Source organism: Mya arenaria, chromosome 16 (assembly GCF_026914265.1).
Source record: "Mya arenaria isolate MELC-2E11 chromosome 16, ASM2691426v1".
Lineage (NCBI taxonomy): Eukaryota > Metazoa > Mollusca > Bivalvia > Myida > Myidae > Mya > Mya arenaria.
This window is the reverse complement of record NC_069137.1, coordinates 33,679,028-33,694,675: the sequence shown is the minus strand read 5'-3', so window position 1 is coordinate 33,694,675 and position 15,648 is coordinate 33,679,028. Positions and strand designations below refer to the sequence as shown.

The 15,648-nt window shown below is 32.7% G+C and overlaps 1 protein-coding gene across 1 annotated transcript in view; it reads right to left on the bottom strand.

Annotated features, from left to right (window-relative positions):
- Positions 1–1,022: 1,022 nt before the first annotated feature.
- The window catches only part of LOC128221254 (uncharacterized), a 122,381-nt gene continuing 107,755 nt past the window's right edge, over positions 1,023–15,648 (bottom strand). Inside the window, exons 12-21 of the mRNA XM_052929793.1 lie at positions 14,335–14,457; positions 13,119–13,257; positions 12,205–12,375; positions 10,335–10,508; positions 9,074–9,176; positions 8,572–8,703; positions 7,695–7,781; positions 7,213–7,311; positions 6,600–6,737; positions 1,023–5,673 (exon numbers count right to left, since the gene is read on the bottom strand). Coding sequence (XP_052785753.1) covers positions 6,659–6,737; positions 7,213–7,311; positions 7,695–7,781; positions 8,572–8,703; positions 9,074–9,176; positions 10,335–10,508; positions 12,205–12,375; positions 13,119–13,257; positions 14,335–14,457 — 1,107 coding nt within the window. The 3' untranslated portion in view covers positions 1,023–5,673; positions 6,600–6,658. The remainder of the gene's footprint in view (positions 5,674–6,599; positions 6,738–7,212; positions 7,312–7,694; positions 7,782–8,571; positions 8,704–9,073; positions 9,177–10,334; positions 10,509–12,204; positions 12,376–13,118; positions 13,258–14,334; positions 14,458–15,648) is intronic.

Genomic DNA, 15,648 nt, shown 5'->3' with positions numbered 1-15,648 from the left:
GGCACATAGTCTCATATTTTGGATAAATCTCTGTCCAACCATACTTTGACGTATTTTTATGAACATGAGGTGATGTATGCACAAAACACTTGCAGTCACACACTCAAAGGTCATTGTCACTCTTAAAGGTCAAATTATAAGCATATTTGGTGTTTTCAACCTTGAGGTGATAAATTGCACAAAAAATTGGTCCCAGTTGAAAAGGTCAAGGTCATATTGTGTATGGAGCTTTATCAAATCATGCAGTTATTTATAAAGGCATATACTTAATATCTGGTATATCAGCCCTTTCAATTTGTGTAAAATGAGCTTTAAGCCAGTATTCAAGTTAAAAATATAGTTTATGAAAATTTTAACTATATGCCATGTTATATTTCCAACAGTTTAATGGTTTTCAAGATGAGACTGCTATTTTCCATTCATGACTTTTTTTTGATCTTCGTATATAATCAATGATATTCACGATGTTGCTTGGATGATAAAGATCTTAAGCGTCGAGGTCACGGTCACTTCTGGCTGGCCTCATAACACCAACCTGAATTGTTTATGTTAAAGAGGTTAACAACCTTTCTTCTGATCCTGTAGAGTGGAAAAGAGTGTTTTTCAAGTCTTACAATGGAAATAATATGGTCCTATTGTGCTACAAGTCAGATTATTTCCTCAAACTGAAGCTTGTGTCACATGACCAGGAGGCTACACACTCTCTGGTGGTAGTATTGCAAATGAAACTGAAAATTCATCACCTTTGTGGGCAACGAAAGTTGGCGAGCCAGAACCTTATAGAAATTTAATGTGATGCTTATGTAAAAATTGGATTACGACTGCCCATTAATTACCTTCATTCTTTAACCAAAAAAAAATGTTGAATCCTCGTCTGTGTTCAGGGTAATCATGTGACTAGTTAATCAATCCATTGGTTAAACAGTTATGAATATTTATATCATGGTGGTTCAGCGTGATGTCAAATACGGGTAAGGAAACTTCTTCTTCAGAGTTGGAGTAAGAAGAATAATGGGTACACACCCAGTTATTGAAATAACACATTTTCATGGCATTTCATTTATTTCAGGAATAAGTTAAACTAATGACAAGGAAAATATGAACAATATGCATTGGACAGGTAAAGTATTAACAATGTCCACTGGATAGGGAAAAATATGAACAATATACTTTAACAGTACGAATAATTAATAATTATATCGGTACAAATGTTGTCGATGCAATAGTGAATTTAAACGATCCTTAAATGAAAGATATACATAAAGATAATAAAAACCAACCACACATGGATATATCAATTTAATTATTGATGATTATAATGACTCCGCATAACTCCTAGTAGCTTCCCAAGTTACACAATAACAAATAAAAACAAGTACATAAATAGCTTTGCTCAGTGACTCTTTATCTGCTTTAAATGGGTTCTTTCAAAGAATGCAACAATTACACTCACCTAGTCCTTTGTGAAGATAAAATTGACTCTCTTATTGTATAACCCGCAAGGAGTTATGACATCATTATTAATTTCAATACTGCGCTCCGATTGGATTAATTGAATGTCTTTTAACCAATGATTTATGAGGTTACAAATATCGGCTATATTTTTATACAAAAACGTATGATGTCTTTTAAAAACAAATACTCAATTGCAGACGATACTGCTTATTTTTAATTGTAATATACAATTATTTAAAATGTAAATATAAGTATTGATCGCAATAAGAGCCTACAAAACCCATCACCGAAATCTTTTCAGCCCTGCTAGGACAATCACATCCCTGTATATCATGATCCTTGACAGAGTCTCATTGACAATGCTGTCAGTACCGGTACATGGATATCATACAGTCATGTCTCGCAATATACAGCAACTTTTACATTGCAACAATCTTTTCCACTCGAACTTAACAAAGTGATTTGACAGTGAATTCCAATGATATACCCTTTAAGCCTATGAAAGAAGGTTTTTTATTATTTTCATGATTACAGTTCAAACCAAGATTATGTTAAACAAAAACAACATCTACATGTCAATAAAAATGTATGATAAGGAAAATTCATATCAAAGGATATACTGATGTACAACGATTTCGAACATATACCGTCGACATTTTTTATACACTAATATGTTGAAATATTAACATAAAATAAATTTAAAGGAATAAAGTAAAAGAAAAAAAATGTCATAATATAAGATAACGAAAGAAAAAAAAATGTCATAATATAAGATAACGATATATAATGTGTTCAAATTTAAAATAAAAAGTAATAGAATTTGAAAATATACCTTTTTTGTCAGGTGTTATTGTGTATATGGTCCGTAGATATCAAGTTATTTATTGATAGTAAAATAGTAACAATTAAACACTTATCCATTGCTAATACCATGGGGAAAAATTTATTCCCGTCCCTCTTCATTTTAAATTTCTGATTATAGCGTATTTAAAACATAGTTGTTTGAAAAAAACTCATTTTAAACAAATGATATAAACAAACAATTCTTATAAGATTTTAAATAGCTCCGTCAAAAACAAAACATAGCAATGTAATACATGAATGATGCCTTAAAATGATTTTATTGCACATACTGAAAAGCACCAAGACCTTGGTTCAAGTTTGTACAAGATTAAAATTGTAATTTATAACGGGGTACACGACATAACATTGTATATTAATACATTTATATTAACAAGAATAATGTACCTTACATAATCGAACCATCTTATAAACAATCATAATTGTGTATGACCACTTTTTCGAATTGTTAAATCCAAGAACAGTGATAGAAATTAGACTTTAAAATTGAATGAGCCCAAATTCTTACGCAGTGCTTCGACTAACCAATTGCCAGCATGCCCAGTCATAAGTCAAGAATTTGAACCAGCCTGAGTTGCATTTTACCAAGACAGGGCTAATTTTGACAACTACTAGTATATATAGTAGAAATTTATTTCCGAAAGAAATTGTTAGACTTGTCATGTTAGACATGGCTAGTTTAAATTTACAAGTAACCCTTTCAATTCAATTTTATTGGGCAATCAGCTCAGAACATTCTTAAAGTTAACTACATGATAAAAGACATCATTGTTAACTTTTAAACGTAAAATATATGATGATCGCTCACATATTTAATTATAAACAACTACAGCTGAAACAGTTGTCTGAAATATTGTCTGATATACAGCAGATCACATGTGTATCCATTAAACTTCCAGAGCAGTAACAATTTGAAAGTTAACAATGATGAAGTTAACAACCTTGTTAACCTTAACAATGTTCTTATTCTCATGAGATTTTGGTCGTACATTATGCTTATAAGATAGTTCAAAGTAATGATTACATAACAATAAACAAATTGTCTGGTTACAATGTTGCAACATGTGTTTATACATTAATGACTGGCATTATAGTATTAACTGTCACGAAAAATGGTTTGTTATACAAGGCGAATGTGTCATACGAATTGTCACATCATTCTTATAATGTTCTATACAAATTGTCACATCATTCTTATAATGTTCTATACAAATTGTCACATCATTCTTATAACATTCTATACAAATTGTCACATCATTCTTATAATGTTCTATCTGCAATTACCCTGGCATCAGAATGTCCAAGAGGTTTTCTGGCACAAAAATACCAGCCCTATCCATTCCACGAGCAATCCAGTCTATAATTTTCCCAATCACAAACACAAAAGTTGATTTTCATTTTCCCAAAATATCTGAAAGAACCCGTGCCATTAGCACATTGAAGTTCTATAACTACACCTCTGCATTGAAAAAGGAAACTCTATGACTCAGGAGTTAAAGTGTCAGAACATTGTAAGTTTGAGGCTGTAATATGTATAACTGTTATCACTGCATTATAAACACAATTACTGGTATGGTCACTAACTTTATACATGGTTAAAACATGTTTCTATATACATCATGTATAATATACAGTTAATGACTGATGGTGAGGGATATATCCGATTTCTTGAACCATAGAAAGTGATATTCACAGAGAGAAAGTCGGTGTTTTATTACATGCTTTTAGCAATAATCTGCCTATACACTTCTTATGCATCATGTAAATCAACTTTTTGATGCCCAAAACCACTACATAGGGCATATATGATTAGAAAATGATATCAGTGATGTTAATTCTACTTCCGGTCGCATATTCCGTACTTCTTGTCGAATGTCATATCGTGTTACTTCTTGATATGCACACATGTTTGTTTACAGAATTATCCCTTTTTAGACAGTGTATATATCACTTTCTATAGTATGTCCGGTGACTGCTCCTCAACCAATGAAAAGGGTGGAAATATATACCAAGCATATAATACTTTTCACAGTAACAAGATCACAATAATATGAAGAAAATGTAATGGTTCGATTTATCTTATATCCCATTGATAAACAAGTTTCAAGCTGGAGGGCTATTTATATGGACAAATAGATAATAATACAGTCTGAAAATCAGCTATATACATGTGATAAAAAAACCATTCACCATTCCTGGTTGGTAACCAGCAACCATCTGTATAAAACATGGATAAGTTGACCACAGTTTATCTTTCAGTTAGTTTGCATATTTGAATGATTTGATTGGTTGAAAGTAGTTGTTGAATAAATATTGACCAATCAATAAACATTTTGGCTAACTTTAACTTAACCAAGGAATTAACCAGTCTTATATAATTGGCTGAAAAACTATTCCTTATCCTTAGCTTTCAAGCAGAATTGATTGTGGGATGCTTGGGCTCACAGACTTGTGCTAATTTTCAACGCTGATGAACAAGCCATGACAGCTAGTTGTGTGTATGAAACTGTTTCTGCTGTACACAAGCATGAAGACAGTGAAACACATTGCATATAACATGAAATGTTGCGAGGCAATGTCATGTGCCTAAAGAACTAGATATTTCAAAACAAACATGTTAACACGTGATAGATGACATTTTTTTTGCATTTCAAGATCGTGAGTGAGGCCTTTGACCCATTCTGTACATTCCAATGGAAGCAGTGTCTTATCCTTGCTTACATTTCAAGTCACTTTTTCCTCTGTTACAATCCAGCAAATAAATTTTTGTGTGTAGTTGTTTTGCGTTTAATTGATCACTTTGCGTATAAATATTGTAGAGCTTTTATCCTCTCTGTTAAAAAGTTCATTCGAACAATTTTTTTTTCTTTAAACCTCTGTAACAAGCTAACATCAAGTGACTCATTTGATTAATGTAAAGTAACTTCTTTAACTGTGTTCAAAACAATTAACTCGCGTCAAAGGTATATCGCTTTTAACATTAGAATTCTAGATTGTTTGATGGCACATACATTTTTGTACAAATGTTGTTAATAATTTTTCATTAGCGTTTGCGTAGAAAGAATATCGATTATCTTCATCACATTTTTCATTCAAAGAATACAAATCGGTTTTCTTCATCACTTTTTGCATTTAAAGAATATTAATCGGTTTTCTTCATCACTTTTTGCATTTAAAGAATATAAATCGGTTTATTTCATCACTTTTTGTGTTGAAAGAACATAAATCGGTTTTCTTCATCACTTTTTGCGTTTAAAGAATGAGAATCGTTTTTTCTCGGGAGTTTGTCCCCTCTTCTCCTGTTCTTTCTCCCATTTTTCCAGGTAAAGGGGGTCGGTTTGTAACATCCGCTCCGTGCTGAAATGTGAGAAAACTCATTTAGTTTGAACATATCAATTTTCTTAAAAATATTATTAAGTATTTAAATCAGTACATACAAATGTGTTACAAATATAAATTTTGATTGATATTTCTCTAATTACTTTTACTTAGTAATGCATTTATTGAAACTATTGATTACTGATTACGAGATTGTAACCGTGTACTTCATAGCTGAAAATGCACAAATATTAAATGACTGGTGAGTGCTTAAAGATTTACAGTGATCAACTATCGTCTCATAAGGTACAAATACCATGATTTCAGCACCAATCTTTCAATTAAAGAAGGTATACTTTTTAAGATTTTTTTTTCTATTTATTCATTCTTTTTGGTACCGGTAAATTAAAACAACTGTATTAATTGTGGTAAAACAAATGCAGAACTTTCATATTAATTCAATAACCTTTTCTAACTCTTATTACACCTACTTAATACAATGATTAAACCATGATTGTATCTATTTAATGCATATTCGAGAAAAACATAGTAGAGGGACAAGAAATTCATGACAAGTAGTCCCCGGAAGTTTACAATCCAAAATTAATCAGTTCACACACCCGATATTAAATGGTAACAATAGAAATATATATGGTTGTCCAGTTAGCGCACTCGCTTCTCGGTTTGATTCCCAGCCTGGGCACACATGAATTTGGTTAGTGGTCACCAAGCTGGACAAGTGGGGTTTTTTCTGGATACTTCGGTTTTCCCAACAACACAAGACCACACTCTTGTGCAAAATCGTGCCAAGGACTGTGACTTACTCTAAGTTATCATAACTTTCTTCACAATTGTTGTAAATATATAATGTTGAAACTAAATATAATATTATATGGAATTAATTTTGCATACATTGTATGCAATAAAAGAGAGTATTTCATGATTAACATATTTAACAAACTTACCATTCTATGTACATGTATCACAGTCACATTGGTTTACAGCCCCTACACAGGGGTAATTGTCAGGAGGGAGGGGGAGACAGGGGGGTGGTACTGCTTGAAGAGGACGATGACCTCTGCTGTTGGAGTTTGGAGTCATACCTGTAATGTATATGGGGAAAACTGGGGTGTGCGATTGTGAGGTATGGGGATTGAAGTATGCGTATTTCTTGGAAAGAGTGCATAGTGTAATTATATGATGAAGGGTTGAAGGTATTATGTATGCTGAGGAATATTCAATATTTTGAAGAAAATATAATCATATTGGGAGTGTTTAACACTGTAAGTGTGTAAAGAAGTAACAGATTTGTACTTCATCATTTACATGTAATTCAACTTTACAAACACATAATTCATAACACATGATATGTCAGTGCAAAAAAGCAAGCCTGCTTTAGCCACAGATATTTTGAAATAAATTTATTATCACACCCTGACAAAAACTCTTTGTTCTGTATCTAAAAAGGGCTTTTAAATTTATTTCTGAAATTAAAAGTGATACAAAAGTAAGTGGAATAATAATAATATTGCATGATCATGGAATATCATAAAAGCTAAAAAACAATAAACCACATACTGTTGGACAGGATCTGGCACATATATATATTCCATGGGGACGATTTTTCCCAACTCATGAAGCGTCTTCACAATCCGTAATTTAGAGCTGAATTTGGAACTGTAAAAGGAATAAATGTAAATAGTTTGAGTGAAGAGAGGATAACACAACATCTAATAAGAAAGCATATCTGCTATCTACTGTTGCTGGATTTCATTCATAATTTTCATTGTATTTAAACGAAATAACTTCTTGTGTTTTCAATACGCTTTTATAAAGTTAAAGCTAACGTTAAGGATAATAAGACTTAACTTAAGCCACATACTATAAGACTTTAACAGCAATGTTTTAAAAACAAACAAAAGGCTAAAGAAAATTCTCAGCTCCTTTGGTTTTGGATAGATAAATGTTATAAGATAAGATTAATAACGTTGGTACATAAAAAAAAAAACATTGTTATTTTAACAAATCAGTTCTTTCAACCTTGAAGACAGAACTGTTACCTGATAAACGGCTTGGTCATTAACACAACAGTCTTCAACCACAGGGTTGGATGGACCATCAGCATACCCTTCAGGTTTTTCCGTAATCTGAAAGAATTCGAAGTTTTTCTTATAAACCAATATAAAGAGTCCTCGGAGCCTTAACAAGCGAATACAGGTCTTAAAGTCGATAAGTCACAAACAAGATGTCACCTTTCCTATGCCTCTTGATTTCAGATACTTAAAGCTGTTTTCATGTGTAGAATATATTTCACAGTAGGCCACAAACTACCCAATTCGGGATTTTACTGCACAACCTTTTTCTGTTTTTCATTGTTTAACATATTGAACAGAACAGAATCAATCTACTACTCATTGGTGATAATAATCAAAGTCTTAAGGTTTTCCATACTCAGAAAAGCCGCATTTTAAGTACAATGGAATGCTTAAACTTGATTATCAAGTATCAACGCTAAATATCAATGATTCTCTTTCCCTTTATAATGTCATCAGTTAAAACTGAATCGGCACAGACAACACCAATCTGATTACTTATTTCTGCCAATCAAATCTGTCGACCAATTATTTTGCTCACTCTGATTAGCTGAGATGACTTCAGAGCTCCACCAATTAAATCTGTCAACAAACTATTCTCCTCAATATGATCCACTCAGATGAATTAAAAGCTCCACCTGCTTTCTGTCAATCATCTAGTAACCAGCATTTTCAACCAAGTAAATATGTCAACCAAATTCTGCTTTATCTGAAGGGTTTGACAAAATTCAAAGCTCCACATAACAATCAAATTTCTGGTGTGTGCCGTTTCTACCAATCAAATATCACAACAAATGACTCTATTTAATCGTATTGGCTTAGAGGAATTCAAAACTCCACCTACCTTCTGTCAATCATTTGGTAACAGCGTTTCAGCCAACCAAAACTCGGCATCTGCCTTCTAGGTGTGGCCCCATGGAAATACACGATCATGTAGTCGTCCGCCACTAGTAGCTCTAGTGTGCTTATCACATACCTAAAATTATGAAAAAAATATCATACCCTTGAAAGCCTTGCTTGATTCTGACTGATTGAGCATAGTCCTGTCGATTTCTAATCATCAAATACAGTTTTGGGACTGTACATGTAGCTGTCTATGAAAAGTCAAATATAACAAACTAGAATTCAGGAGCCTATTTATTTATAACAATTTAAGATCTTAGTTGAAATTATTATAGTGTCATGTCTTCATTTTTTTGCTATAGTTTTGTGAGGATTGAACTTGAATGTGCATTCAAATTGAATTTTTTTTTTTTTATAAAGAGTGTTAATAAACATTTAGAATTATAAACAATTACATGTATTTAATTCAGTACATGTAGCTCCTGCTTACTATTTATACTTACAAGAAAAGATTGTCCATCACATAGTTATAGTCGCCTCTACTTCTGTCCGGCAGGTAGCAACCACAGAACAAGATAATGGCATTGAGTCCATCGCCATAGTAACCTACAAGAGTAACACACATGAGAGAATGTCAACTTATTTAAGATACAAAAAAAATATGCATTTGAATTCTATAGAGTGTAGGTTTTGGTTGAGAACAGCTGTCTTGTAATAACAGAACATTTGTTGGGCCAATTGTTCAGAACTTTAAGTTAACAATTTTGTTAACAAAATCATTGTTAACTTTCAAATCTCTATTGCTCTGTAGGTTTAATTGATACACTTGTGAACTTAAATATCATTAGTACGAAATCTTTCACATGGAACCAACCAAGATTGTTTAAATATGTGTTTCAGCTGTACATGTTGGTTTAACTAGTTCAACGTTTAAATGTCAACAGTGAAGTCCTTAATGAAGTTGTTAACTTGAACTAAGTTCTGAACAATCAGCCCATTGTTTTCTTGATACAAGCATGTTACCGCTCTCCCCCATTGCATACAAATTCTTCGGTAATTTGTAAAGGGGTCAATACTCGCTCTGATATTGTGGAAAAAAATGCTGCGATCACAGGTTCTATTTTAAGCATACAGGGCTTTTTCTGCCCAATTTGGGAAAAAGACCCTAGACATTTTGGGAAATTTTGCGTCGTGAAAATGCCGAAATTGGGAAATTTTACAGTTAAAAGAAAAAGCTGTCTAGTCTCCAGCGAATTAGGAAATGGTTTTATATTAGTTTATTTCCCTTTAAAATACCAAAAATGGCTGAAATATCAATCCTTGGGTGTAAATATCTATTGCAATAAATCGATCATGACAGATAATATTTTATACAGATGTCTGAATGTGATGAAAATCAATGATTTCCGAATTCAATTATCAAAAAAACTTAACATCACATAATTGATATGATGTTGATAATGATCCAGTACATGTAAAAAGACTTTCTAAAAAAAATAATTTTTGATTGGGATTTTTTTCTGAAAATTGGGAAAAATATCTTATATTTTGCTTTGGGAATGGGTCCGATAGTCAGACCCGTGGGTACTATAGAAAAAGCCCTGGCATAAAAGACTAATACGGAAAGGCCTTCAAAAAAAAATAGATTTAAATCTGGTTACATGTCCAAAATATAAAGGGTCTATAGGGTCAGACATGTAACCAAAGACAAACCTTTTCTTTTTAGGGCAAATGGTTAAATTATGTTTACAAGGGTATTTCTACCTCCGTGAGACAGGACCTTCTTATACGGCTCGATGACCTTCATATCCACCCTGTAATCCTTCCCCGCTATCTCCACTTTCCGGAACTGAGTGTTCTCATATTTCTCTTGTTCATCATCTCGACTCATGTATTCTACAAACTTCTTCTGCTCCGATGGGGTCAATGGTGTTTCATCTGTAGACCAAAATTATGTTTTTAGTTTCAATTCCAAATTTCTTCAGCTCATTTGTTTTACAACGATTGTGAAACAATATATTGCAATATTGTACTAAATGTATGACCCAAAGTTCAGGAACAATTTAGTCTCTTATAACAAGCTACGGCCAAAAGAAAGTTTATTTGTTTTCACCGATATCTCATAAAAATGGGGTTGGAAGGTAGGCATTGCTTTTTTTTCTTCTTTTTTTGGGGAGAACCCGGATTACTGTACCAAACCAACTTATACATATCAGGGTATAGACAGATGCTATTGGAGAAAGTTTTAAACATAAAATGGTCCAATTTTAAAACGTTCACTCATAAAAAATACATATTGAAAATTGGGAAAAAAATCCACACTTCGGCAAATAAAGTGAAGGATCGGGGGAAAAATAGGGTCGATCAGGTGAGGGGTAACAAATAAAGAAAATTATACGCCTTAGCATATTTTGTTTGTCTTGATAATTTTGATGTGATATTTTCATTTAATAGAGTGCTGAGACTTTTAAGAGATGTAATATCATGTTTAAGTGAATAAAAATTACTGATACAGCTTAATTAAATAAGATACTTAAGCTTGTAATGGCTAAGAGCCAGTGTTCTGTCTGGTGTGGGGGAAACTTGAGTATTCGTCACCCATGCCCTATAATACCCTAAATCTACAACCCTATGCCTTATGTTTTACAGTTAATTATACTTAAACATGTACATTCCTTTTAAGACTCTACCTCTTTTCTAAAATCCAGCACCCTATTATACAATACTCTATTTTCAAATACCAACACCCTATAGTACAATACCATATTTTCAAATACCAACACCCTATAGTACAATACTATATTTTTCTAAATCCCCACACCCTATAATACAATACTCTAAAAAAATTTTTTTCTAAAACCGCACACCTTTTAGAAGTTGTCCCAGATTATTTTCCAATCTGGTTGCTGGATTTCCAATAAATAAAAGCATCTATTTCATGTAGACCATTGAAGGCCGAGTTTAATTCTGTTACTACCAAACATCAGATTAATAAATGTTGATCAGTCAGAGCATTAGCCATTCGGAACTCTCGGCCATTTTCCCATTCAAACAACCTCGGATGTATGATGTATGCCAGTACATCAGTATAAGAATTTTGCAAAATGTTCAATTACAGTATTAATTAATTGTAGTGTTTTAACATGTAATTATCATATCTAGTTTTAAATTAATTGCCAGTGAAGTGAACAATTGCATAAATAATTAAGATTCCCAAGAGTTTAACTTCTAAATTGAAATTACTACAAGTATGTGATCTGCTTGCAGCATATCTAAATGTAAAGAATTCTAACATTGTAAACAGTCCATATACATCCGAGGAAAATGGCCTAGGAGTTCTGAATGAACTTAAGCAACCTTTTTTGTTTCCACACAGCCCTCGAATGAGGCCATAGCAAATTGTTTTTATGTTTAACATCATAACCTAGTATGAATACCTATCTTATTCGTTGACATGAAGTATCCTTTTTGGATATATACATAAACACATGTATTTATTGAACATACACTCATTATCAATTATCCCTGATGTTGAGTACTCATCAACCATTATCCGATCACTGCTCCAATACAAGCTCTCTCCAATTATACGCTTATAATACAGTACATCACATTATAATACCCATCACCCTACCTTCCCACTCCAGACCCTCGCCTTCAAGGTCATCAGGCGTGTCAAGGTCATCTGGGGTAGGAAGGTCATCAACACCTTCAAGCATGGCATCCGTTGAATCCGGGCTCAATAAGTTGGTCGCAGCTATTTTCTTCTTTCGCCGGGCTCCATTTAGCAAACTGTCTGGTCTAACTGTAATAACAAGTTTCATGGGTTTTTTTATACTTGCCAGCTATAGGCTGTTCTACTCAATGTCACAAAAATGGGAAACAAATATGAAAAAGATACACACATTTTAAAGGCAACCAATATAAAAGTTTAAAATTAAAACTAAATGCTTCTTAAAACCTGATTTAATACAAATACACTTCTTGAACGGTACAGTTGATAACATAATCAGTGCTCAAGTTTAAAGAAAATTGTAAAAAATAGTGACAAAAATTAATTACATTAAGAAGTTTTACTCCATATGGAATGTCCATTTATAATTTTAGAATGGAAATACTATTTAAACTGTATGCACAAGTAACAAATACATCTTAAAATAGATCTTTTCGACCTAAGCAACCTCATTTCTTAGATTGTTGTATAGGAGTAGTTTAATTGGCTGATTTTGAATTTTAGTTTTATATTGTTGTGATACTTCATAATGTAGTTTCTTTTTTTATATTATTTTTTTTAAAGAAAGTTGAATGCCTTTAAAGGCGAGACTTGTTGAGCACTGAAGAACACAGTACACAGATACCGTAGAGTTCAACATGACATTGAAGAATCAAAACATAAGTATAAAGAAAGATGTGACCTGCTTCAGATGTTAAAGCTATTCTTCATAATGCTTTGAGAATAACAATATCTCAGACAATTGTTCAGATTTAAACCACACTAAAAAAAGAACTTGCTGACATCTCTTCAATACTTTTACACTCAAATCGTACCTGGTCGGCCATATTCGCTGTCGGAATCGGATTCAGATTCACTCTCTGAAACCACTTGCTCTGCCCCCATCCCAGGAATAGGGTCTTCATGCCACTCCTGTGTGTCGTCCATACCCTTGACCTTCACCTTAGACTCAACCTGAAAGTAGGTCAAGGTAGTTTTTTTATTTATATTCAGGAAGGAGTAACTATGACTCCTGTGTCGTGCATACCCTTGACCTTGAGCTTAAACTCAACCTAAAAGTGAGTCAAGACTTTCTATATTAAGAAAAAGAGGCCCAATTATGACAAATCTCTGACGTCCGTATACCCTTGACATTCACCTTACGTAATAGTTACCTGAAAGTTAGTCAAGGCCAAATTTTAAATGCATACAAAAATATGTTTATTAGAAAAGAATATTATATATTCATACAGTATCTGCAGTGGTAAACATGCAATCTATGGATGGCCATAGGTGTGATATATATGTTATATGCAGTATTTCAACCTTGTCCAATTGAGGTGTCTGTGCAGAATCACTTCCAACACTGAGCTGGTATTCTGACTAGCTTTAATTTAGGCAACATGCTTAATCCTGACCCAGAACATGTCATAAAACTTGTCAGTTACGGCCCGTGTCCCAACAGTCAAGTTTGATGACAATATGGATGTTGCAGCCAGGATATCCAAGGGATGACTATCCCCGGTGTTGAATTTGTGCAGATTTAATGAGTTATACATTACTTCAACATAGGTTTAATAAAAAAAAAAAAAATATTAGCATGATTTATATATGTTCATTTTATAGGAACTGAAAACCTGTCTATGCAAAATGACAAAGCTTTTGGATCAACAATAATATTAAGGGATATGTATGCCAAGGCACCTAGAAGCAAAATCAGATAGTCTGAAGCATATTTAATGAGTCTTGCATTAAGTAACCAGTGACTCTCCTGTTTACATTGAACCAGAAACAAACACCTCAGATTAAACTATTAAAAGGATATAATGAGAAACAAATTCTTACAAAAGGGAAGGCACACCCCTCCCTGACCAACCCCATGATTACTGACATTCCTCTAAAACTTCCAAAGGGAAATACTGGTTATATATCATCCATAAGCTAATTTTCTCATTTTTTCCCTATTTTAAAATGTTAAATCAGTGATCAGTCACAAAATAATTTATTCACTACCAACTGTTCTAACATGGATTTCTTTTTAATTTCACTTACATGTTTATTGCTATCAGCTACTGGTTTCTCTGTCTGTTCTTTTGTCTGTTCTTTCGTTTGTTCCTGACTTTTCTCCACCACAGCGTGCTGGTCGATTATAAAGTCTTCATCGTCATCAACGGGCTGAAAATATACATGTTCATTGTTGAAAGCGATTATGGTTTAAGTGACATTAAACAAAAGAAAAAGATAAACCCTTATTACATTCACAAAGCGCTATTAATTAATCTAAATTAATATCCAGAACAAAAACTAGTATATCTTCTATTTTTTCAGTTTGAATATTTTGCAAAATTACTGCAAAGTAAAAAGGAGCAAATTGGGCTAATTACTTTAAATGACAATAAATATCTTCTCCAATATCACGACATTTAATTTGCATTTTCACTATAGTGCAATGTTCCAAAGATCGTTATTTTTTTTTTTTTGGTTAAAAATTAAGAAGTTAGTGATTAAACACATTGTTTTTATTCTTTCTAAAAAGTATGACATGATATCATGATATGGCATAAACCTGCCATTTGTTCTTTTTTTAAAAGATATAAAATGAAACAGAACCTGCAATACAGGATAAAACTATGACATAACAATACTAAAGTTGAGCAAATACCTACTTTTATTCTCATTATTTTTTTTCAAAAACAACAACAACCGAAAATGACTTTACTGTATTTGTTTAAAGTAATTAAATTTTTTGACAAAAGTCACATTCTCCTAACAAATTTATCCCAAATTTATATTGTACGCACGTATATATTCCACAGAGAAATAATTCAATATCGACTCATCCAAACAAAGTAAAGAGAATATAACAGAATCAGTCTCGCAGACACTTAAAATATTCCGAACAAACAAAAAACAACACTTGCACTCTAAGGAACGCTCCCTGAAGACAAAAAATTGTTCCGGAAAACAAAACATGAAGACGAAGCAAACACCAGCAATTTCTAAGGAACAATCGACACACTGCCAAAAATCAATGCATGGAAACCAAAATGGAAGCGAAATTACATCACCAATACTCATTGAATGCCTTTTAGAGGTTCCTGTCAAAATTATACCCTTGATACAGCTGCGATTAATTTTCCACTCGGAACTGAAGACCATTTTTTTTGGAAAAAGTTTCTGCGAAATCTCTAAAAAAAGACTTGCAGTTCAATAAATAATTCATGCATTCGTAACAACACTGAAGTTCGGTAACAGTGGTAATATTAATTCCCTGGTTTTCATGGCTGAAGATATAAAACATTATTAACATACACAAAGGAACATTTTCTGGCTTCATCATTGCCAAAAACATTCAGCCAAATGTGG